The 26595-nt window shown below is 35.6% G+C and overlaps 1 protein-coding gene across 1 annotated transcript in view; it reads right to left on the reverse strand.

The window, feature by feature from the left end:
• The window catches only part of LOC141339295 (complement factor H-like), a 35353-nt gene extending 28262 nt beyond the window's left edge, over positions 1-7091 (reverse strand). The window contains exons 1-5 of the mRNA XM_073844917.1: positions 6723-7091; positions 6424-6591; positions 6216-6321; positions 6038-6114; positions 3933-4115 (exon numbers count right to left, since the gene is read on the reverse strand). Coding sequence (XP_073701018.1) covers positions 3933-4115; positions 6038-6114; positions 6216-6321; positions 6424-6591; positions 6723-6792 — 604 coding nt within the window. The 5' untranslated portion in view covers positions 6793-7091. The remainder of the gene's footprint in view (positions 1-3932; positions 4116-6037; positions 6115-6215; positions 6322-6423; positions 6592-6722) is intronic.
• Between the last annotated feature and the right edge of the window lie 19504 nt (positions 7092-26595).

A 26595-nucleotide genomic window follows, 5' to 3' on the forward strand; every position in this document is an offset into this window, starting at 1 on the left:
ATCATTTTAACTTATTACAATAAAAATGAGTTGATTTAACTTGTGAGTTGAAATGACTTAAGTTGATTTAACTTTACATTTTACGGCAGCTGCTAAACTTAGGGTTTTAAGTTGAAACTGGTGAAAACTTTTTACAGTGTACAAAAACCTGCTGGATGCTGACTAAATATCGCAACCTGATCTCATGACGAAAACGTAGGGTACAACGGGGCTAAAGGCACACCCTAAGAAAAAATTGTGCTTTTCACTGTGCCCAAAGTGTATGATTGCAGAAAAATATATATACGTTTGTATTGGACATTTTTGGAGCAACAGATTTTGTGTGAAAATAAATCATACAACTCGTTTATTTTGTTCCAAAATCATATAAATGTTTGAAGTGGCAAGGGGGTAAAAGGCTCACCTGCATGGAGTAAAAGGCACACAGTATTGATAAAAAAAATACTTTAGTTAAAATATGTATGTTAATACATACATAATATATGAGTTAATACTTGTTCAAAACAATTTCTGTACTATTTTCTGCTTATTTTGATAAATACAATAATTTTTGTTCAGTAAATATGCTGTCGTTAACAGTGTTGGGGAAAGTTACTTTTAAAAGTAATGCATTACAATATTGAGTTACTCCCTAAAAAGTAACTAATTACATTACTTAGTTACTTTTTATGGAAAGTAATGTGTTATGTTACTTTTGCATTACTTTTTAAATCTGAGCGGGGCTTGCTTGTTTGTTTTTAATATAAAAAGTTCTATTTTTGGCAAATGTAAAAGCCTTTTCACACTAAAAGCCTAAGGCTTAGAGAAAATTAAATTCACGTCTGTACAGTAGACCGCAGAAGAAAAAATGTCAACTCTTCAGCAATAAAAAAAGGAAAACAAATGTTAGATATCTTGAGTCATTTTTGCTTATTAGTATGGATGAATTGGATCATCGAAGGTCGGCAGCAAAGACATCGGTTAATAAAATGGGATTAAATACATAAAGGATATTTGTATTATTTAACATATTTAATTATTGCTGGTTTGCGTTGAATTTCACAGTTTTTATTCATTTTGAGGAATGCTGTATTTGTTTTTTTTAGTGAGTGAGATTATTTTTTTGCATGTATACATTTATTCTAGAACTGAAGTAACATCTTACTCACAATTTCTCTCAACATGGGGACAGGAGAGCTTTTAATCAGGAAATAGGGGGAGAAAACGTTACTGGCGTTACTTATTTGAAAAAGTAACTCAGATATTTTCTTGTTAATTAAAAAGTAATGCATTACTTTACTAGTTACTTGGAAAAAGTAATCGTATTACGTAACTTGCATTACTTGTAATGCATTACCCACAACACTGGTCATTAAAATATGTTAAAATAAAACATATTTTAAAATACAAAAACAAAATCATTTTAAAATGTAAAGATTCTGAAAGCATTGAAGGAGATTCCATAGTAATTTAATATAAATTTACAGTAGTAACAACAAATTATATTTAAGTCTATGATATGATTAATAGTATGTTTTTAAATATTTTGGTTTCATTCTGAACATAGTGATTATCTTTAAGATAGAACATAATATATGATATTTACAATCTTAATCTAACAATGTCATGTCAACAAATAGAAAAGTCAGCCTTCTATTAATTATCATGTTAATTATTGTGCCTTTTAGCCCCAAAAGCAGGGGTGCTTTTACCCCAAACACTATACTTTTACATATTCTTTCATTATTTAAAAACTGTTGCTTTAATTATCTTAAACAAAACTGAAAATCATTAAGAAGACTTGTCTCAAGATATATTCAAGGGTTTTAGCGATTCTCGTTTGCTACTTAAATCTACAACCTTTTTAAAAACGGCAAATATTAGATCAAGTAAGCACAGAATCGACTTCTCGATCAGCCAAAATTGCACGTGTATCTTGAAAAGTGGATGGTTTAAAAGTGCTATGGCAGGTGTTTCTGCCATCTAGTGGTTTAGAGGAAAAATAATATCAAGGTACTTTTTACGCATTTAGCCCCGTCATACCCTACCTTTGGGAAAGTTTTTGCGAGATGTGAAATACGTACCAGAAAGTGCATATCAGTTTCCAACAGTAATGTCCACTGAGTGGCACATAAAGAGAGTAATCTTTGGGTGTCAACACCGGAAAATGAAACATATGAAGCTGTATTCATAACTGTGTATGAAAACAATTACAAGTGGCTGTTGTTTTACCGCCTCTAGTGTTAATTTCTGTTGGAAACTGCAGTGATATGGACTTGTCTTACGAAAAATTTCCCACTGGTACGTTGTGGGAAAATTTCTGTCTTACTGTGTCTCAGATCTTTCTGTGTTAACTTAAAACATTGATTAAACTGGAATACGAATGCAAGATTTCTTGGTGACTCACTTGTACAGTTAAACGTACTGTTCCATTTTCCGTTTTGACACATCAAAGCTCCGCCTGGAATTTGATTGTATGGTTCTTTGCATGTGTATGTCAGTGTCTCAAAGTTGCTGTACATGGCCTTCTCATCTGACAGTTCCACAAGTTGCAAGTTCTTTATTGGTTTGGAACACTGAATCGTTCCTAGAGGAATAAGTGAATGCAAAATATATTACATTTAAAATTCTGACTCATAGAATATAATAGTATCAACAGAAAGTTGGTGGAGTATGTCAGTACCTCCACATTGTGGATATGGGTAATTCCACCTCCCATCTGGCAGGCATTCAACTGCACGTTGACCGTAAAACCTCATGTTGTCATCAGTGCATTGGAAAACTAAGATATGTCCAGGTTTATAAGGTGAAGCGATGCTCGGGTGTCCAAACAAAATTTTTATATTTTTGAGTTGTTGTTCCTCACAAGTACCATCTGTGTGTTTGGAGAAAATTTATTTTGGAATACTCAACAGTTGTCATTTTTATTAAAATTATCCTAATATAAAATTCAATTAATGTATGTTTAGTTGCACATGCATATTAGTTATTTAACTATGGCTTGGAACATGGATAATCCAGTCAGAAGTACATTGTTGCATCTATGAAGATTTATAATACATTAAAATCAAGGTGTACCATACCAGTGCATTGTTGTATGCCTGTCCATTGGCCCTGGGAATCACAAGTGATTTGTACAAGCTGCTCTGGTTCAAATCCGGGAAGACATTTATATTCTATTCTTGATGAGATTTTGTACTCTCGCTTCTGACCACTTACTATCTGCGCATTTGGAATTCTTGGTGGATCACACTTAATTTCTAGAAAACAACATCCATATTATTATAGACTTCATACTATGTGACTTGGTGAACGTTTTAATACCCCGAAGTAGAACATACCAGCACACAGTGGTTTTGGTGTCCATCCGCCTCGTGTACACATGGCCTGTTCTGCTGTTTCCTTATATCCAGATTCACAATCGTAAGATCGTTTTGCTCCCAAATTCAGATTTCCTTTAAAGTAAAACTTTGGGAGATACACGTGCTGGTTGAGTGGCACTTCACATCTACTCTCTGAAACAAGATTCACATGCTTTTGATAACAGCCAGTGAATTCAGCATTAATCCTGAAGTGTTTCTCTACAATCTTACCCTCACAAGTAGGCTTGTAATCCCACTTGCCATTATTTGTGCATGTAAATGTTTCCTGTTTTTGAAAGATCTGGTCTTTGCCAGTGCAGATGATTCCCACCACTTCTCCAGCTTTGAAAGTTGTTTTTCCCAATGGAATGGTTCTTATTACTTCAGGTTCCGTTATCTCAAGCTGACAAGTTACTGTAAAGACATAAAAATGCAAAAATAATTTTAAATAAACAAGAAGTATGTCTAAAACTGTACTAAAATAGTTTGTTCAGTTGGTTCAATACTACACAAGTGTTTCCAGTAGTAGTTATGTTGGGCTCTGAGCATTTTAACCGACCCTTAAATACATCAAGAAACTGTGGTATTAACCTATGCACTGTGGAACAGACCCGCTCCAAACGCCGTTCTCCATACAATGAATGACACTACTTCCGTCTAGCTTTTTGCCTGAAGATACACACTCAAAGTGAATAACATCACCATAAGTTCCTTCATTTGTGTTGCCTGAAGCAGTCACATCCTCATCTGTGTGAATCACAGGGCATCTCACCTCTGTGAAATAAATAAACGAACTAATTTAAGTTGGTTTTCCTTATAAATTGCTGTAGTCAAACAATATTTTAAAATTAAAGCAATCCATGTTTCCCAAATCAACAACCGTTTTTACGTTAAACTGGAGATGTCAGGTTTATTATTATTATTTTTTTTTTACTGATTTCTTTCTTAAAACTTATGTTCAGCTGTTTATTTTAATAGTAAACTTTGAAGTATTTTTAAATTTTTTGGATCGTCAGTCATCAAAGCTTAGTAAATATTGGTCACAGACATAGAGATTTACTTTAAATCTCACCAAGTTGATTACTCACTAAAATCTCCCACAGATGTTTTCATGCCGTTTCAAGTCTTTTTTATTTATTTTGACGCAACAAAGTGATTGTTTACTTTTTGAAATTAGTCCTCCTATTAACGCCATTGTATTGTTCATTCAGACTGATTCAAGAACGCAAAATGCGCACAAACACATGAGGTGGGATTTATCGCATGAACCAGTCACAGCTAAATATAACCAGTCAAATCCGATCATTTCGCAATAGAGACATTGCCTCCTCTTACGTGACTTTCTTCCATTCATTCTCAATTACCTCCCAACAAACCCACTGCATGCATTAGAGGGTCTGTTAAAACTCAGGGGGCTCAGGGGAGACAAAAGAGATGAGGATGCTTAACACAGTCTGTTAAAATTCAGTGGGCTTTGAGAGATGCAGACTCCTGCTGTAACTTTACCTGCTGGTGTCGCAGTTGGACAATTTTACTTTTGAAAAACTTATGATTTATACACTATTTAATGGTAGATTTTGAAGCATTTGCATTGTTTTATTTTTGTACTGCATTTTAATGTTTTCATCCGAAAATTTGATGAAACTACCTTTCTTGCCTCTCTTATGACTTAAACTATACAATATGTGACTGCCATGCTACACGAAAGACTACTGGAGCAGATTTGAACCTGTCACTGGAAGATGAAGTGGATGATGATGGGGATGAGAGAACACAATTGTGTAAAAAAAAAAAAAAAAAAAAAAAAAAGAAGGAAGGAAGACTGCCGTTTGTCACAGTTCGGAAAAATATGGAGAAAACATGACAATAACACAGCGGATATCGCATTTTGTGTACATTTTAAAATGGACTTTTCAATACCTACCAGATACAATACGAATTTTGAGGTGTTTATCGCATTTTGAAACCAAACTCTTCAAGTTTATGTGTTTAGTCCTCCAAAACAAATGTTGTGTAAATGAATGGCCAAAACACATGAAGTGCTTAATTTTTAGTTGAAAATGGTATTGTCTCAACGTCCCCTAAATACAACGAACGTTTTGCTAACGCTCTACGCTGTGTTTTGGGAAACCTGGAAACCCTTCTGGTGCTGTAAGCGATGTTGGCAACTCTTTTGTCACTGGTTTAGACATGCCCCATTTTTAGCCGTTTACTGGGAGTCCACTGTATGAAGAATTTTTGGGCGTAATGTGTCACTTAATAAATGAACTAAAGCGCCCTGCACCCACTAGTAAAAAATATAAAAAATTATATCTGGTGTTCAAATTATTTTTGGTTTGACTGTACCTGTCAAGTTTTCAAATGCTCCCTTTAGCATGAAAAAAGCTGTAGCAATGCTCAATATCCATTGTTTGTAAACATTTTGCTTCATCCAAATTCACCCAACTCTCAGCATCTGATTTTCAACAAAATATTAAGTGCCTGCTGTGAATGGGCTAAATAATTGACAGGCAGAAAGTGCCTCAAAAGCCATCTGGTTCCTACTAGGCAGTCTCTGATTTCTAAGCACAGTTATTATAGTGATATCTTTCTGAGATTAGAATTGTTTTCTGCGTTCCACGCCATATATAAAAATCATTCAATCACTTACAGCACCTTATAGGATCAAATGCAAACAGATTTTCAAGAAATCGTACCCTCACAGACAGGGACAGAATTATCCCACCCTTTGATTCTACATTGACGGTGATTAATTCTGCTTGTAATTTCATACCTACAAACACAAAGTTTTTAAGCAGTGTCAAGTTGAAGAGGACATATTTGAACTTAATAAACTTAAGTTCAATGAAAATCATGAAAAATTTAACGCTTTACCCTGTTCTGCAAGTATACTCCACTGTTGCTCCGTACGTATAATCTCTCCCCTCTATAAGTTTAAAGTCACCATTTGGTGTTTCCCCTGGGTGACCACATTTTTTCTCTACAGAAATCAAGCAAGTGTTACTGTGATTAGTGCAAATCTACTCAAGTTTTCAATGAATTACAAAAAAAAGCAATGTGGTCTTATTGACAATATTCTTACTTGAGCATCTTTGTGCGATGTACGTCAGCCATTGTCCGTTTTTACACTTTAACTTATAAGAGCCGATATAACCTGTCATGCATTTCACGTTTACTGAGTCACCATCAGGGTATGAAACATTCACAACTGGTTCTATGTTTTCGTATGTAATGTCCTCTCCAAGACATTCTGAGAAGCGCAAACAAACGCACACACAAAGTACTAGTCAACATTTTCTAAAACCATTTAAGGTCAATAAAAAATGTTGGAAGTGCATGTAATATGTATAGCATTCTGTATATGAAAATTCATAAACTCACCTTGACCTTTCACAAAGGTAACAGAAAAAAGAAAACAGAAAAAGCTGATTATTTTCACAGGAACTCTCATTTTCAGCTCACCTCGCAAGCTGACTTGAGCTTTAGTTTATACGATGGGGGATCAAAAAGTTAATCATTCGCCAAAGTCAAACGGAGGACGCTTTTATACCAGACCACTCTGTAGCTGCCCATGAGGATATTTCGTTTAAAAGAAAATCAAGTTTTATCTGGTGTTTACATTTGTCAGACACACCAAAAGACTCCTAAAGAGAAGTCAAACTTCTTGACACACTTTCATATCACACATTAACAGGAAAAAACAAAGGGCGAGTTCCAAAATATCTGCTGTTGTCTCATCTGTCTGTTTTCTTTCGCATTCTCATTGAATTTGGTAAAGGCACCAAAAAGTATTGCAAGAAACAACCTGATATTTACATATCAGCGGGTGATGCAACCAGATCAAAGTTTATTCAGTTGGAGATAAGCACAAGGATCCAGAATATTTGTCAACACATGACACAGTATTGAGGATGGGAGAGTTAAAGCCCTTTATAAACTTTAATCTGGTTGCATCACCCGCTAATACATGAATATCACTACCTGATCTCATGACGAAAACGTACCTGTGGGTACTTTTCCTCAAGATGCAAAATGCATACCAATAAGTACATATCACTGCAGTTTCCAACAGAAATGTCCACTAGAGGCGGTAAAACAGCAAGCATTTGTAATCGTTTTCATACACAGTTATGATTACAGCTCTATATGTTTTGCTTTCCGGACGTCACAAAACGAAAGTTCTTTTAGCACCACTCAGTGGACATTTCACATCGAATATGTCACGAAATGTACGTAGCGGTACGTATTTCGCATCTTGTGAAAAAGTTCCCACAGGTATGTTTTCATTAGGGCCGCCACTAACGACTATTTGTACAAATCTGATGAAATGGCGCATGTTGCGTTCCCAGATTAATGTTATAATAAACCCAGACTCGCAGCAATATACAGAGATGGAGTTTGAATAGTTTGTGTGGAGCAGCATTTACTGTGAACGGAGCCGCTCAGAAACGCATGTATATATACCACATGTATTAAACCTGCATCGCATATATTTATTTAACGCGTTTGTGAATTCACAATTATGCTTAATTATGATTTTTAAATAGGTAATAATATATGACGCAACCTTGGAAAACAGTCTAATAATGCATTTCATGGATTCTCCTCTGTTAAATGCGCCACTTCCGGGATTTTTTTTTTTAATCGAATGCTCGAATAGAATTGATGAATCGCGATAGCGCTAGTTTTTTCATCATGAGATCAGATTGGAATATCAGGAATTTTTTTTTCAGTTATGGCCAATTTTGGTCCTATTGACTTTTAAAAAAAGTACATTCCCTTAAAGTGCAGTCAGTTTTTTGTTGGCTGACGTGGCAGTCATCTTATTTGTGAAGTAGTGATTTATAGAGAAAGAAACTATAGTGTCCTCTACTAATTATTGCAACCTCATTTTCCCAACATCTTTGAGTTTTCTCCTATAATTCCTGATGAGTTTGGAGAACATCTGACAAGAGATTAGAGACCATTCCTTCATACAGAATCTCTCCAGGTCCTTCAAGTTCACAGCTCCATGTTGGTGCCTCTTCTCTTTAGTTTACCTCACTCATTTTCTATAAGGTTCAGGCCATGGCAGAAGCTTCATTTGTATTAATTTTGATGTTTGTTTTGGATCATTGTCCTGATGGAACATCCAACCACGGCCGATTATTAGATTTCTAACAAGAGGCAGTCAGGTAAATATTTGATCGAATCCATAATGCCATGTATCTCAACAAGACATTAAGGACCTCTGGCAGAAAAATAGGCCCATAATAACATTAAAGATCCAGCAGTATATTTACCCATAGAAATGGGGTACTTTGTATCCCTGTTTGCACCAAACCCATTTGGTGGGTTTGCTGCCAAAAAGCTTTTTTTGTTTAGTTTCATCTGACCATAGAAGCCAGTTCTGTTTGAAGTTCCAGTCGTGTCTGATAACAGAATATGCTGGAGTTTGTTTTTGGATGAGCGAGAAGGAGTTTTCTTGAAACCCTTTCAAATACATGTGGTGATGTTGGGGCTGTTTGATATTTTTTTTTTTTAGGCTTTCTGACCTCAAGACTCAACTAATCTCTGCAGTCCTCCAGCTGTGATCTTTGGAGAGTCTTTGGCCACTCAAACTCTCCTCCTCACTGTGCATTAGGACAGTGTAGACACACATCCTCTTCCAGGGAGATATAGTTGATTGGATCTTCTTAATTATTGCCCCAATGGTTATTTTTGTGAAGCTCAACAATCCTGTTCTGCACATTCTTTGGTTTTTCTCCTTGTGATGGATAATTAAGGGAATCTGGCCTTTGTGTTCTTATTTATAATCCTGTTGAACATGAAGTCAAGGCTGGCAAAGTTCATGCTCCTAGTCACTCTGATGTGCTAAAAATCTAAATACGAATATAATAATATACTTCAAAGGTATTTTATTTACAAGAATTTCAAGGGGTGCCAGTAATTGTGACCAACATGCATTGGAGAAAAACATTAATTTCAAAATGCGAGTATCCCCCCACTTTGAGTTGTTTTACTTCAATGATAGGTTAGAATTGTGTGAATTTTTTGAATGAAAGATCAAAAAGATAAATGATACAGATTTATTTTCACAGCCACCTTTGTTCATATTTACCAAGGGTGCCAATGGTGCCAGTGGCGCATTATATCTGTATATAGATATAAACATTATATCTTTACTATACATTCTCATCAATTGTTTGTTGCAGATACATCATGAGGAATGCTAAATTGTCTTTTAGCCATTTCTGTTGTTGTAGCACTTTATATCCACCACTAGAAGGCAGGATTGACCTTTGAAACCGGTTCCTCAGGAACTGTCCAGGTGCCACAATAACTTACAGTATCTGTGCCACAAAAAATAGCATGTCATGAAATGTTTCACAGCTTTTACAGATATACTGTGAATGTATCTGTCGTCTTTTTGTGTGGACGTGCAAATTATCTGTGATATATGGGGGGGGAAAACTAATTGAAAATAAAATATTTTGTCAGACTGAAAGACAATTGAAGAGCCAATCATTTCTCAAAGGATAAAATATAGTTCTGCCATAATTTTTTTTGTAGTTGAATATTGTTTTAGGGTTACTTTAATGTGTGAATATTAAAAAATCAAATCCAAGGTTTCATTTCACTCATCTGTATGAATTTACAATTGGCCCAACAAACAGAGGCCCAAGTAATGCACAGTAAGGCCAAATGCTAAACACATGGCAAGATTAATGGCTCCATCAAAGTCCAGACAGCTGTGGACGTGGGAGGTATTTGCACATGGTTTGGGCTACAGTGGTCCTCGGAGTCAGACCCGGTCTAAAGGTTTCCTTTGGCTGGAGGCAAAGTGAAAACTCCTGCTTCACTCTCTGCCATAAAGGTAACAGAGAATAATGGGTGGGTGGTTGACAGATGACCTACATTAGACGCTGCCACGATAGCAGGGAGGAGGAGGAGGAGGAGAGAGAAAATGAAAGCCAGAAAGTATTCATGAGCTGTGCTAAAGGACTTTAACAAACCTTTTTTGTACACAGCTGCATTCATCAGCCATTAATGAACAGCAGAGAGGGGCAGGAATTCAAATTCGGAGAGTGCGATGCATCCTCCGTTCATTTAGATAAATGGAAAACACAGCGCTGGCGCGGGCCTCGAGGCCATCTCTTAGTCACCCTCGCAGTCAAGTGCTCTCCAGCGCTGTTGACATGGAAGCTTGTCATTAAAGTGATATCAGAGCCCACTATGGGTCAGGGGTCTCTCTGTGCTGAGAGGAACCTCTCTAACATCTGATTTTGCACAACGGATAAGCCCATAGCAGTTGTATTTATATTTTATTACTGTTTTATTTTTAGGCTTCTAATTGAATGTTTTGTGACTTTTAGGAAGAATCGAGAAAAATAGATCAGTTGTTTGGGGCTGCCAGTGACTGTATCCACTATAAAGGAAACACAAAAGAGCTCAAATTTCCATTGCATTTATGAAATTGCTGTCAGGAGTAATCTTTGGAAAACTTAGTAGTGTTTTCTTGAGATATTTGGGGTAAACAAGATTTCAGTTTTGAAATACATCAGGGATGGTCACTGGAATTGTTTTGACAAAAATTAATCATTGCATTTTATTTATTCCCCAACTAAAACATTAGCACTCGTTATTTCTAAAATAAGATGATGTAGATTAAAATTACAGTTAAATTTATTTAAAATTAAGACTAAAAACTTAACAAAATAAAATAATAAAATACAAATATATGTGTGATAAATGTGTGTGGATGGATAGATAGATAGGCAGATAGATGTATTTAAAAGTAAACAATTCAATCCACTATACAGTACCTGCAAGACATTATTCTGATATGAACAACATTTTCATTCATCCAAGAAACCAAGGCATTGGCAAACTATTATAAGACTTTTATTAATACACATTTGCGTTGACAAAAAAAAAAAATGCTTCTAAACATTCATGTACAAAATTATTCATAAGTTGTACTTGTGTTTTACGCATGATCATACATAATTCAATAGGGGTTGAATAATTATGACATTTAAAAAAATCTGATAATTAAAAAAAATATTATATGTTGACGTGATCACTTTTAATATGCCACTAGGTCATTAAACTCACAATTGTGATTTTAATGTAAAGTCAGAATTCCGAGAATCCAGCAATTCTAAGAAATAAAGTCGCAATTGCATGATATAAACTGGCAATTCTGAGAAATAAAATTGCATTTGCGTGATATAAGTTTCTCCTCAGAACTGGACAATTGTGAGTTTGTATCTCACAATTTTCAGAAAAAAGTCGTAATTGCAAGATACAAAGTCGAAATTGCAAGAAAAAGTCAGAATTACGAGTTTATATCTCGCAATTCTGACTTTATTTCTCGCAATTGTGAGTTTGTATCCTGCAATTCTGACTTTATATCTAGCAATTCTGACTTTATAACACACACTTGTGCGACTAAACTGGTATAGACGTGATTTCTTAAAACTAGTCACAACTTATAAGTTATCCAACCCAATCTCTTGGCAATTTGTATATATTTTACATTGTGGGTAGTTTGTATAAATGAATACGATTTTTACTAAATCATACATATTTTACAAGTTCCCTAATTTGTATGAACTTGAATGACCTACCCCTAACCTTCCTGTCACTGGGGTGTAGATAAATCGTACAAAATCGTATGAGTGAGGTTGTATGAATTCGTACAAATTAGTCACCTCGTAAAATACGTACGAATTAATCATGAGATAGCACGATGGGTTATTCTAACAGGAGTAAAAGTGCAGCTTTTTAAGCATATTTCATGAATTAATTGTATTCTGTAGCAGAGTTTAAAAAACCTAAATTAGATATTTGAAAAAGAACTCTGATCAAAATTAGAGAGCACATCTGCCACCTAGTGCCACTTTATATGACAAACCCTATTTAACTCACAGCATTCCTTTAATTGTCCCTGAGATTGCAAGATGACGAGTTGCTCTAAGGTTGTCCAACTGAAGGTCAAAGCATTGACCCTTTCAACCACTGTTGTGTCAAATCATTGATTTCTTGGATTTTGTAGGTTTACAATAACACTTTCATTCAAGTCCATTAAAAAGACTGGTCGACAATGTAAGACAAATGCACAAGAAGACAGGGTAATGCAAAGACTCTCAATGGGGAATCGGTTCAGCACTGCAGCTGGAAGTGCTTGCTAGTTCAGTGCTGAATCTGTCTCGGCATGTTTAAGAGAATGATTCTCATCAGCAGAAGGAATCAAAAGGCTAAGCTCATCTTTGCTGAAAAGCATGTTGTGCAGAAAGAGAAGAAATGGTCTAAAGTTCACTTTAGTCATGAATGCAAGTTTCATTTATTTGAGTCTGATGGGACAATTCAAAACGCACATCTATTGTTTTCAAAAGTAACGTGACAGATCGCTGGAGACGCTTTTTCAAAAGTCTTTTTACTACACCACGGAAAACATAAACAGCAGAAGGTATGTTAAAAGTTATAAATTACTACAATGATCTTATCCCTCATGTAATCAAAATCCTATCAAACTTTGAAAACCAGATGTTAGTAAGACAGTAACGGTAACGTTACATTTGTCTCAGTTAAGTAATTCAGTGTTTATCGCTAGTTCGTTTGCTATCAAACACCAATTATTTATTGTACATTTGAATAATTTTGAAAATGGGTAAAGCAGTTCCTTGAAGTTAAGAACAGTGAAGTAATTAAATGGACAGCACAGTCATATGGAAGCCTGTTTCTGCCATTGAATAAAAAAAAAAAAGGTTATTGCAACTTAGCTCACAATTGCGAGAAAAAAGTCAGAATTGCAAGTTTATATCTCGGAATTCTGACTTTATTTCTTCAACTCGCAATTGTGCATTTATATCTCACAGTTCTGAGAAAAAAGTCAGAATTGCAAGATGTAAAGTTGCAATTGTTAGAAAAAAGTCAGAATTGCAAGTTTATATCTGGCAATTCTGACTTTATTTCTCGAAATTCTGACTTTATATCTAGCAATTTTATCGCTTTTTATCGCAATTGCGAGTTTGTATCTCACAATTCTTTTTTTTCTCAGAACTGTGAGATATAAAGTTATAGTTATAATGTCAGAATTGACAGATATGAAGTCAGAATTGCGTGATGTAAACAATTGCTAGAAATTAAGTCAGAATTGCGTTATATAAATGCACAATTGCGAGTTATAATGTCAGAATTTTAGACTTTATTTTTCAGAATTGCTGGATTCTCGGAATTCTGACTTTTTAACTCGCAATTGTGCATTTATGTCTCACAGTTCTGAGAAAAAAAGAATTAGAAGATACAAACTCCCGCAATTCTGACTTTATATCTAACAATTCTGACTTTATAACTAAATAATTTCTAGATACAAAATCGCAATTGCGAGGGAAAAAAAGTCAGAATTGCAAGTTTATATCTTGCAATTCTGACTTTTTTTCTCGCAATTTCGAGTTTGTATGTAGAATTTTTTTTTTTAAATTTTTCTCAGAACTGTGAGATATACACACAATTGCGAATTATAAAGTCAGAATTGTTAGATATAAAGTCAGAATTGTGGGATATAAACACAATTGCGAGAAAAAAAGTCAGAATTGCGTTATATAAACTTGCAATACTGAGTTTTTATCCCGCAATTCTGACTTTATATATGTATATAAAAAGTCAAGAAAAAAAAAAGACAAAGTCAAAATTGTTCGATGTAAACTTGAAATTGCGAGAAAAAATGTCGGAATTGTGAGATTAAAAAGTTGGAATTACCTTTTTTATTTTTTATTCAGTGGCGGAAACAGGCTTCCATAGAGTCCTGATCTAAACCCAACTGAAAATCTCTGGTGACAAAGTTATGGCTAAGAAACCTACTACAGTTACCCAACTGTGGAAGAGAGTGAAGAGTTGATCAAGATCACGCCAGCACAGTCTGAGTAACTAGTGATGTCCTGCAGCCGCAGATGTGTTGAAGTCATTGAAACCAAGGGCCTCTACACTTCCTACAAATTTCTGACAGCTGTAGCCCTCCAAAATTTTCAATTCAGTGGTTACTGTTCTCTAATTTTGATCACTGTGTTTGCCACAAAATAAAGGTTTTTGTTAAAAACCTTGGACATTTGGTGAAACATATTTAGGTTTATGATAAAGTCATATGAATAATGCGATACTAACCTCACAGGTCTAACAAGGCTCTTTGCATCCACGACTAGAAATCATTGATTCTTCATGTCTCTTCCTCACCAAGAGCAATTAGTTCCAGATCGTTTTCTGATTGCCCACCGTTTGATTCATTGAAGTGTCATCCGCATGTTGGCTAACTGTCTTACAGCACCCCTCCCCGCCAATAGACCCTGATTGGGCCTGGTGCTAACTATCCACTACCTATCCAATCACAATCACCATGGAAACAGCAGGTGCATGAGGAAAGCTGCTCGTAACCTGGCTGTTTTGCAGAAACGTAGCCTGATAGCTTTCTGTTATTGTTCTTTTTTCAACCTAATCATATAACAAAGCACTTTATAAAAATAAAATCAGGAATTATATGAATTATTACACATGTCGGTGTCTTTCCATACCCTGTAAATTGGGATTCAAGGTGAATAAACTGAAAGAATTAAATATTCATATCCTGATTAGCTATTCCCCTCATTCAGAATGAGGACATGCATTAAATATGCAACAAATGTCTTGGAAATAGAGTTGAATCAAAATGAAAGATTGCTTCAAACCTGCAAGTGTGGCTTCTTTCAGCTTCACATTTGATTGCTGATGCATAAGGTAATAATAAAATGAGTTCTCCTTTTCCCCCCACTTTCATGCTTTTTCTGTCTGTGCTATTAAACTCAATTATTAGGTCACATTAAAAGGAAATTTTATTCATTAAGGCTTACTAAAAACTCCTCGGCCAACCTACTGAGCTTGATGTGATCAAATTGTTCTTGCGGATGTGGAACAATAAACTACGACAGCAGCTGTGTTTAGAGGATCTCATTTTCCTCTGCGCTGCATCTAAAGCTCGAACATAACCGAAAGAGTTGCTCTAACCAACCATTAAAACAGCAGTTCAATCTGAATTCAATCTGTCCCATTCAGTCCATTTGCATTCCACCATGTTTTCCTTCGCTTCCCATCGTTGAAATAGACATATTGTGAAAATGACCCAGTTTGATCCAGTTTGATGAGTGTGTGGGCCTCTAAACCATTTCTTTCAAATGTTACAGCGATATTCTGAAGCGTAAGATCAGCAGCAATAATGAGCCTAACAATATCCTTCTTTTTTGTCGTGACAATGTCATTTAGGCACATTTTTTTATGCTAAAACTACTACCACCACAGCACCAGCCTCATTTGTACAGATTTCATAGAGGCCCATCTGACATGCCACAAACCTAGGGCCTCATTTATAAAGCATGTGTATGCTCAGATTTGATCTTAGAGTGTGTGTACGCTTAAATTTACGCCAATGCTTATATTTGTCAAACTGGCTTTGACTTGTATGTCTTAATATAATGTAAATGAAGTCTCACATCATTTTTTTACATATTTAGATGAGGCCAATGTAGTGAATTTTACAGGAGACTCAACTCATTTTAACTTGGCCCACAGGGACGCCAATTATTTAGTGAGTTCTGCTTTCGCCCTCTAGGAAGGCGAAATAGTGTAGTGATGGGTACTTGTATCACCGATGACGTTATGATTCTTGGATCACATGTCACTTAATGTGCGGTTATGAGTACATCACATAAGAAAGATTGGTGGGATATCTAACTTGTAGAACCTCTCACTGTATTATCAACACAAGGAAGACACAAGTGTAATAAAATAAATTTTATTAACAAAAGATAGACAAGAGTAATCAACTATTAAATGAATACCATAAATGCAAAAGGAATAAAGTGCATAAGATGCATAAAATGTGATTCAGTTGGGTGTTGCTATGTCATAGCTATGTTATCTTATGGAAAGATAAACTGTTGCTACTCTGAAACAAATAAGGTAAAGAACCTTAGTATGCATCAAACAAATAAATGAGCTATTATTTGTTATCAACTGCAATCAGCTATACAATATCTAATGTAAATTAGAAAGATCATATACTGATAGTACACAACAATGCCAAGGTCTCTGGAAGAGGTTTGGAAGTGATATTTACGTTCTCTGTGGTTGAGTGAGCAGTCCGGTGGCGGTGAATTCTTCCACTGGTTGTGCTGGGAGCAGTCAGTGGGAAAAGGAGCAGGAATCCGTTTTGACAGCCTTGAACATGAAGCGCTGTAGGATGCTGATCTCCTGGAACACCAAAGGGTCCTAAGATCTGGAACACGCAGATGTGGAACACGCAAGCAAAGGTACCTGAAGTGAAGGTTTGCTCGCTGGAGCTTAACCTTGTTGCAAATGTCTGTTGGTCTTCTGCCTCTCTGGGCTAGAGACACAGAACTCGGTCAATCCACTTTGTCTCTCTCGGATGGAGACTCAGGACGTGCTGCATCTGTTGTTGTCTCATTGGACGAAGACTCTGAACGTGGAAAATATCTCTTTTCTCACAGACAGAACGTGGTCATATCTGCTGCTGCCTTAAAGCTGGAGACTTGAAGCGTGGAGCGTCTGTTTCTGTCTCTCTGGACAGTAGGCTCAGAATGGTTGTGTCTGTTAGTGTCTCTCTCTTGTGGAGCTGGAGACTCAGAATGGAGGTATCTGTAGCTGTCTTCCCAGTAACGGGCTGCAGACTCAGAAAGAAGTTTGATCTGTTACTGTCCCCTGGACGTGCCGGAGACTCAGAATGGAGGTGTAGCTGTTATTGTCTCACCCTTGCAGGTCAGACTCAGTACTTTGTTAGTGCTCTGTTTGTGTCTCACCCTGCCGGGCCTCAGACTCAGAACTGGTGTAACTGTTATGTCTTTCCCCGACAGGACTCAGACTCAGTACAAGGAGTGTCTTTTGGAGAGGTACCTTTATACCTTTCCGATGAAGAGGAGATTGCAATTTGGTGCTTCTCCATTTCCATGCTGTGATTGGCTGGTTCCATCAGAGTGGGGGGATATGGGGTAGCCCACCCTTCTTTCCTCTTGTGGAAGTCATTTGCATAGTCCAAACACAAAGTTAGAAAAGTGTCAATGTTTTACTGGTGCATTTCTCACTTTCCAAAACACAATCAGAAAACATTTGGTCATGTAATGAACACATTAAGTCCAAACATGATGGGAAAAGATTGAACTGTCATGCATGCATTCATTTGTCCCTTAACAGCTGAGGTTGTGTAAGATGTTGCTCTACACATTGCTGTCCGTGAGAATACTTATTCCTATGAATACGTATAAGATGTGTGTGTTATGGTTCACATCAGTTCAAGGTTTGGAAACATAGTTATGAATGGATTTGGATGGATCTTTGTGATCTCTCTTTGTTTCACCCATTGCTGCTGCATCTGGAGATCCTAAGGAATTTTTATGACTGTCACAGGACCAACCTTAGGAAACAGTCTCAAGGTGGGTGGAGGGCAGAAACTGCATCTTGACCAATAGGAAGTTCTGTCCTTCCCGGGTTTTTGTACCAAAGATGATCTTCTTGCCCTCTAAGAGGTGTCTGGCAGTTGTCCTGGCATCCTTATCTGATGGCGTTGGACAGTTTGCTTATGTTAGTCCACCAAGATCCAATCAAAATGTAGCAAACCTTTGTCCACTATTGTGGCCAGGGAGGGGCCTTTGCCATAAACTGGGCCCTGGAATGCGCAGTCCACTACATCAAATTGGTGCACTCAGTGATCTACTGCTGCTACCTGTTGCTATTTTTACCACAACACAACTTGGAAAATAAAATACTAATACGATAACCACAGCTACTGAAAGAGCTTACAGATGGTGATGGATATAAGCGTAGGTCTAAACCAAATGCTGTACCATTGATTTTTTCCCCACAAGGAGTCTAAAAGCCCCCGATATCAAGTGAAATCCAAGCTGAGAAACTCCTTCAGTAGCTCCGGCGTCATGACAAGAGTCTGCATGTTTACATCCTGCCAGGATGGTATCTAGCGTTTCTTGTCTCTGCTGTTTGTAAGCTCTTTCAGTAGCTGTGGTCTACTGAAGAGCTTACAGAGGGCCATCGGTTTTCCCCACAAGGAGTCTAAACACCCCTGGATATTGAGTTAAATCCACGCTGAGAAACTTCTTCAGTGGTTGTGGCATCATAACAAGTGTTGCATGTTTACATCCTGCCAGGATGGCATCTAGCGTTTCTTGTCTCCGCCATTTGTAAGATCTTTCAAGAGCTGTGGTCTACTGAAGAGCTTATAGAGGACCATCTATTTTCCCCACAAGTTGTCTAAACGCCCCTGGATATCGAGTTAAATCCACCCTGAGAAACATCTTCAAGGGCTGTGGCATCATGACAAGTGTTGCATGTTTACATCCTGCCAGGATGGCATCTAGCGTTTCTTGTCTCTGCCATTTGTAAGATCTTTCAGTAGCTGTGGTCGACCAAAAGCCTCATAGGCATCAGGGCTGAAGTGGAGAGAACAAAGACGCAGGTCTTTAGAAAGTTTTATTCATCCACAGACATCTTCCTATTCTTTTCTCCTGTTCTTATCACTAGGAAATGCAGTGAAGACTTACGTTGCTTCTCTTGTCTAAAAATTGGAACAAAAAGCCCCACAATGTGGCATCGTATTGTATTTTCTGAGTTGTTGCAATAAAAATAGCAACAGTTAGTGCCAGTACCTCTCAGAGTGCAAACATTTTTGGTATTATTTTGTTGATGTGTCTAACAGAGCGTGTGCAGGTTTGGCTGTCATTAAAATTTAGGTTGTTTAGAGTATTAATGCCCAGACGTTGGTTTAATTCTTGACATGATAGTGGAGTCCAAGAGCTGCAGCAACATAAACACGCGCAGTGGGAGTTTCTACCATTTGACATATGTAGCCCCTGATATACACGCACACAGCGGCTCTTATAAGGGATTACTGTCAGAGCAGATGACAGTTGTGTGTCTGCTTACAGCATGTTACAGAGCATAAGTGAGATAACTGCTCTTTGAATTTGATGCTGGCCTGCTGAGCAGTTCATCGGGCTTCCCGTCCCTGGAGCTTTATGGACTGTAGCATGACAAAAACTTCATCTTGAGATGTACCTACTCAAAGCTGTCAGGGACTGCTTCACATTTGTTTATCGCTGTCTTTAAAGAGACTCTCTTCTGCTGGACCTGACATTAGGAGGTCTGGCCACATTTCAGTGAATTTCTCTAAAAACCGTCCAGGTCAAGTAATAGGCTACTAGAATTATATTATTTATATATTGAGCACACATGAAACCATATTGCTGCTCTTAGTTGGGGATGTGCACTGAAATCATCAAGGTAAAAGTAAACTGGTATTAGAAATGTCTTGTGAATTATTTTGTACGCATTTTGATGAAGAATAGGAATTAAGCTTGCTGGAATATATTAATTTAGCTGGTTTATGAGCTAACAAGTTTGTGAACTTAAGACTAAACTACATTTCCCATCATAAAAGATGCACAAAGGGTAAAATACACAAACAAAACATCATTTACACAGCTAATGTGTCTCTTTTGAGCTTCCTTGGAAAATAAGAAAGAAATTAACATGAATTTTTTCCCCCAATCAAAATCACACAATATTATAATTATGACTTCCCAGAGGGATTTGAAGACCAATTTATTCAACACCAAGGAGACTTGATGCAAAAAATGGACAAAAAAGTTGCACAAAAATGCACATTTAACCTAATATCCATTACGTCTCTTGCTAACAAAGTGAAAATGAACGAAAAGTGTCGACTGTGGCATTATATAAGGATCTGCTCATGTCGCACCATTTTTCTTTTTTTACGTGTTACAACATTGCGCATTTTAACCAATCACACAAGATTCTCTTGAGCTTAGGAGTGCAGTGGCCAATCAAAGGCGTTCAGATTAGTCATCTCTGAAACGCCCATTTTGTTGAGCCCTGTAGCAATATTTTTGTCAGGGTTCCCCTGATAAATTCGTATTCCAGGGGCTAAATATGGCGTTATTGGGGTCACTTCAACCCGCGTACATCAAAAACAAATGCAGTCTTGGCAACACAGATGGTAGCGCTCGCTAACTTGCTTAAGTACTCCTTTTTGTACCAATCACAACAGACTCGGGCAGTTGACAAATCAGAGCAGAGTACCCAGGTGAAAATCATATATACCACACTCAAAATCAATTTAAGTGTTAATGCTTATAGTACATTCATATTAAGTGTACTTAAGTACAACTTGAGAAAATGTACTTCTACTACAATACATTACCAACAGATTTTTAATAAAATCAATTTAATGTATTGTAGTAGAAGTACATTTTCTCAAGTTGTACTTAAGTACACTTAATATGAATGTACTATAAGCATTAACACTTAAATTGATTTTGAGTCTGGTAATTTTAAGTTTACATTTTATTTTATTAAAAAAATCTATTAGTAATGTATTGTAGTAGAAGTACATTTTCTCAAAGGTTGTACTTAAGTACACTTAATATGAATGCATTATTAGCACTAACACTTAAATTGATTTTGAGTGTGGTAATTAAGTTACATTAAATTGATTTTATTAAAAATCTAGTAGTAATGTATTGTAGTAGAAGTACATTTTCTCAGAAGTTGTACTTAAGTACACTTAATATGAATGCATTATTAGCACTAACACTTAAATTGATTTTGAGTGTGGTAATTCAAACAAAACATTATTGCCTTGAGGTCCCAGGTAAAAAAAAAAAGTGCAATAAAATACACTTTACTTAAGTATACTTAGTACACTTTTCAGTAATGTACTAAAAGTGCTCTATTTTCGCACACTAATTTTGTACTTATTGTACTTATGTTAAGATAAACTTAATACCATCTAAGTGTACTCAACTATGCTATTTTGAGACACCATGAAATTGAACTAAAATGTGCTTTTAACATACTATATCTGTATTTAAAAAAAATATATTATATTACAACTAGAAATACACTTGAACCCTAATTTTAAACATTAATAAATATATTTAAGAAAAGTTTAAAGTATAATAGTAATATATTAAAAAATTATACAAAATGTGAAAAAAATGTGATAAAATACACTAAGTACACCAAGTATACTTTTTAGTACTGTACTAAAAGTGCTCTATTTTCGCACACTAATTTACTTAATGTACTAAAAAATAGTATTAAGTATATGTTTAGATAAACTTAATACCATCTAAGTGTACTCAACTGTGCTATTTTGAGACACCATGAAATTTAACTAAAATGTGCTTTTGACATACTATATCTGTATTTTAAAAAATATATTACATTACAACTAGAAATACACTTGAACCCTAATTTAAAACATTAATAAATATATTTATGACTAATTTAAAGTATAACAATTATATATTAAAAGAGTATACAAGTTGTGAAAAAAAGTGTGCTAAAATACAATTTAAGTACACTTAGTGCACTTCCCTAATGTACTTAAAGTGCTCTATTTTCGGGCACTAATTTTGTACTTAATATACTTAAAGTTATTCTTAAGTACTTCTTAAGATAAACTTAAGATCTAAGTGTACTCAACTGTGCTATTTTGAGACACCACGAAGATGAACTAAAATGTGCTTTTAACATACTATCTCAGCATTTCCAAAAATATATTTTGTTACCACTTATAATACAATTGAAACATATTTCATAAATCTTTAAATATACATAAAAAATAAACTTACTGATTATTTAAAATACATTAATAATATATAACAAATGTATACAAAGCTTATTTATAATGTATTGCCCACATATTTTTATTAATAAAAAATACACTTATTAATTATTTAAAATACATGAATAATATATAACAAATGTATAAAAGGTGTATTTATAATATATTGCCCACATATTTTTATTAATAAAAAAAATACGCTTCTCAATTATTTAAAATACATGAATAATTTATGATAAATGTATACAAATCGTATGTCATGCCCTTGGACTGTTTGTCTTGGTTTTTCCCAGTGTTTCCCCCATTGGACTGTCTGTTTGGTTTCTCCCATGCCCTTTTTTGGTCTTCCTGCTCATTAGTGTGATCCCCTCCACCTGTTGTAATTATCTCCCTTTTATAAGTTTGTTTGATTTCCTTGTTTCTTTGTCCGGCTACAAGCGTTACACCTTTGTTCCTTCGTTGTGGGAGCGTCTTCTCCAGCCATTCCTGTCTGTCGCTACTCTGCCTGAGGATTTATTGAAGACTTTTTATATACTTCCACGTTATGTTGCGCTTTCCTACACGCTTCGTGACAATGTATTTATAATGTATTGCCCACACATTTTTATTCATTATAATACACTTATTAATTAATTAAAATATATGAATAATATACAATAAATGTATACAAAGCGTATTTATAATGTATTGCCCACATATTTTTATTAATAAAAAATACATTATAAATATGCTTTGTATACATTTGTTATATATTATTCATGTATTTTAAATAATCAACAAGTGTATTTTTATTAATAAAAATATGTGGGGAATGCATTATAAATACGCTTTGTATACATTTGTTATATATTATTCATGTATTTTAAATAATCAGTAAGTTTAATTTTATGTATAATTAGTATATTTAAAGGTTTATGAAATATGTTTCAATTGTATTATAAGTGGTAACAAAATACATTTTTGGAAATGCTGAGATAGTATGTTAAAAGCACATTTTAGTTCATCTTCATGGTGTCTCAAAATAGCACAGTTGAGTACACTTAGATGACCTTAAGTTTATCTTAAGAAGTACAGTCGTGGCCAAAAGTTTTGAGAATGACACAAATATTAGTTTTCACAAAGTTTGCTGCTAAACTGCTTTTAGATCTTTGTTTCAGTTGTTTCTGTGATGTACTGAAATATAATTACAAGCACTTCATACGTTTCAAAGGCTTTTATCGACAATTACATGACATTCATGCAAAGAGTCAGTATTTGCAGTGTTGGCCCTTCTTTTTCAGGACCTCTGCAATTCGACTGGGCATGCTCTCAATCAACTTCTGGGCCAAATCCTGACTGATAGCAACCCATTCTTTCATAATCACTTCTTGGAGTTTGTCAGAATTAGTGGGTTTTTGTTTGTCCACCCGCCTCTTGAGGATTGACCACAAGTTCTCAATGGGATTAAGATCTGGGGAGTTTCCAGGCCATGGACCCAAAATTTCAACGTTTTGGTCCCCGGCCCACTTAGTTATCACTTTTGCCTTATGGCACGGTGCTCCATCATGCTGGAAAATGCATTGTTCTTCACCAAACTGTTGTTGGATTGTTGGAAGAAGTTGCTGTTGGAGGGTGTTTTGGTACCATTCTTTATTCATGGCTGTGTTTGTGGGCAAAATTGTGAGTGAGCCCATTCCCTTGGATGAGAAGCAACCCCACACATGAATGGTCTCAGGATGCTTTACTGTTGGCATGACACAGGACTGATGGTAGCGCTCACCTTTTCTTCTCCGGACAAGCCTTTTTCCAGATGCCCCAAACAATCGGAAAGAGGCTTCATCTGAGAATATGACTTTGCCCCAGTCCTCAGCAGTCCATTCGCCATACTTTTTGCAGAAGATCAATCTGTCCCTGATGTTTTTTTTTTTTTTTTTTGGAGAGAAGTGGTTTCTTTGCTGCCCTTCTTGACACCAGGCCATCTTCCAAAAGTCTTGGCCTCACTGTGTGTGCAGATGCGCTCACACCTGCCTGCTGCCATTCCTGAGCAAGCTCTGCACTGGGGGCACTCCGATCCCGCAGCTGAATCCTCTTTAGGAGACCATCCTGGCGCTTGCTGGACTTTCTTGGACGCCCTGAAGCCTTCTTAACAATGCAGTGGAAAGTTTTTTTCGGGATTAAGTTAATTTTCATGGCAAAGAAGGACTATGCAATTCATCTGATCACTCTTCATAACATTCTGGAGTATATGTTAATTGCTATTATAAAAACTTAAGCAGCAACCAATATTTATGTAATTCTCAAAACTTTTGGCCACGACTGTACTTAAGAATAACTTTTAGTAAATTAAGTACAAAATTAGTGCCCGAAAATAGAGCACTTTAAGTACATTAGGGAAGTGCACTAAGTGTACTAAAATTGTATTTTAGCACACTTTTTCACAATTTGTATATATACTCTTTTAATATATTATTGTTATACTTTAAATTAGTCATAAATATATTTAAAAATGTTTAAAATTAGGGTTCAAGTGTATTTCTAGTTGTAACTAAATATATATTTTTTTAAATACAGATATATTATGTTAAAAGCACATTTTAGTTCAATTTCAGGGTGTCTCAAAATAGCACAGTTGAGTACACTTAGATGGTATTAAGTTTATCTTAACATATACTTAATACTATTTTTAGTACATTAAGTACAAAATTAGTGTCCGAAAATAGAACACTTTTAGTACATTACTGAAAAGTGTACTAAGTATACTTAACGTGTATTTTAGTGCACTTTTTTTTTTTTTTTTTTACCTGGGTAGGCTTATCGAAGGGAGGGCTTTACAGACATTACACTTCAAGCTGCTTCGAACAAACCATTTTGAAATCATTAACAAATTACTTTATGTATAAATATATATTCTGAGAAAATTACAATGTTTTCGGACCTCCAAAACAATATTAGGACACTTAAAAAAAATTAAAATAAACATATGACCTGCTCTTTAATAGATTAGACTAACATTAGGCGATTTTAACTGTCATTTTAACACTGAAAAATGTTTTGGTATTACAGTAATGAAAATTTGAAGGGAACATGCACTTAATTGTCATAATGAAAGCAAATAATTGTGTTTTTTTTCTAATTATATTATCTTTGATTGAATGCATCATGTTCTAAGTCATTGTAAAACAGCTGATATTCATACAACTGTGAGCACATCTGCTGACGTCTATATTTACATTGCTTGGCAACCGAAAGCAGCCTAGAGATACACCAACAAACGATTTGGAAGAAAAAATGTTTATTGCCATTATTAGTACTTTTAATGGCTTATTGAACATTTGTGTCTTTTATCATGCTGCCATTGCTTCCGTTTAATGAAAGCCATAAGGCAGTTGAACCCGTATGTTACATTGATTTTTACCATGATTAAGGGGCTTTTTAACAACCCTAAACTGTGGTAAAATTCATTGTAATGCACAGCCTCGAGTGGCTTATTGCTTATTAAAACCATTGATCAAAGTTCATCCGTGTGGAGTGCATTTCTAATGACGTGTTAGCTGGCATAAATACATCAGCCTACACGCAGCACGTTTTTCACACGGATGACCTCCAGAAGCACTTGGCACACTAAAATCCAATGTACCGGCAGTTCTTAAACTAAAAAAGAAACGTTAAATCTCTCTCTGACCTGGCCCACAGCCCAGCGATCAAAAGCCCACCAGGTTGACGCGTGAGGTGAATGACAATGCGAGAGGTAACATCCCTAGCAAGCGAAACTATCGATGATAAGTGCAAGTCCATTTGAAAATGACTGTATCCGCTTCCATTATCGCCAGTGCAATTTAGAAAGTGATGGCATCAGATGAAAAGGCCCAGCAGAGCCAGAGCTAAAGCACCGGCACAGATGCCGGGCTGCCCCTCCATCTCCAGCAGAATGGAGATTCATGAGGTCAGGATCTTTTATATTTTCAGCATATTGATGCGTTTTTATTTACAATGGGGTCTAAAGTCAAATCCAAATTCTGCTGCTTTGCATTAGTTTTTAATTTAATGCAAATTATGTAATACAGATGATATTGTTATTGTTGCATTTCTAAATGCATTTGTTTTGTTACTTTTTTAATTCATTACTGGAGCACTTGTGCTTCATTGAAAGCTAAAACTGATGTTGAGTATTATAATAATCTTGAGCTTGACTTGTATTTTGCCTATTTAGAAACGCATAGTATGTTGCTTCATTTAAGTTTTACACATTTTTTTTAAGCAAAATGTAAAAAAAAAAAAAAAAAAAAAAGTATAGTTCACCAAAAACCCTCAGACCATCCAAGATGTATAAGAGTTTGTTTCTGCATCAGAACAGATTTGGAGAAATTTAGCATTACATCACTTGCTCACTAATGGATCCTTTGCAGTGAATGGGTGCCGTCAAAATGAGAGTCCAAACCGCTGATAAAAACATCACAATAATCCACAAGTAATCCACACCACTCCAGGCCATCATTTAACATCTTGTGAATCATAAGGCTTTGTGTTTGTAAGAATTGAATTGAATTGAATTTATTTATTTAAGAAGGGACAGTACATACTAATGAA

This window comes from Garra rufa, chromosome 7, assembly GCF_049309525.1.
Source record: "Garra rufa chromosome 7, GarRuf1.0, whole genome shotgun sequence".
NCBI classification, from domain to species: domain Eukaryota; kingdom Metazoa; phylum Chordata; class Actinopteri; order Cypriniformes; family Cyprinidae; genus Garra; species Garra rufa.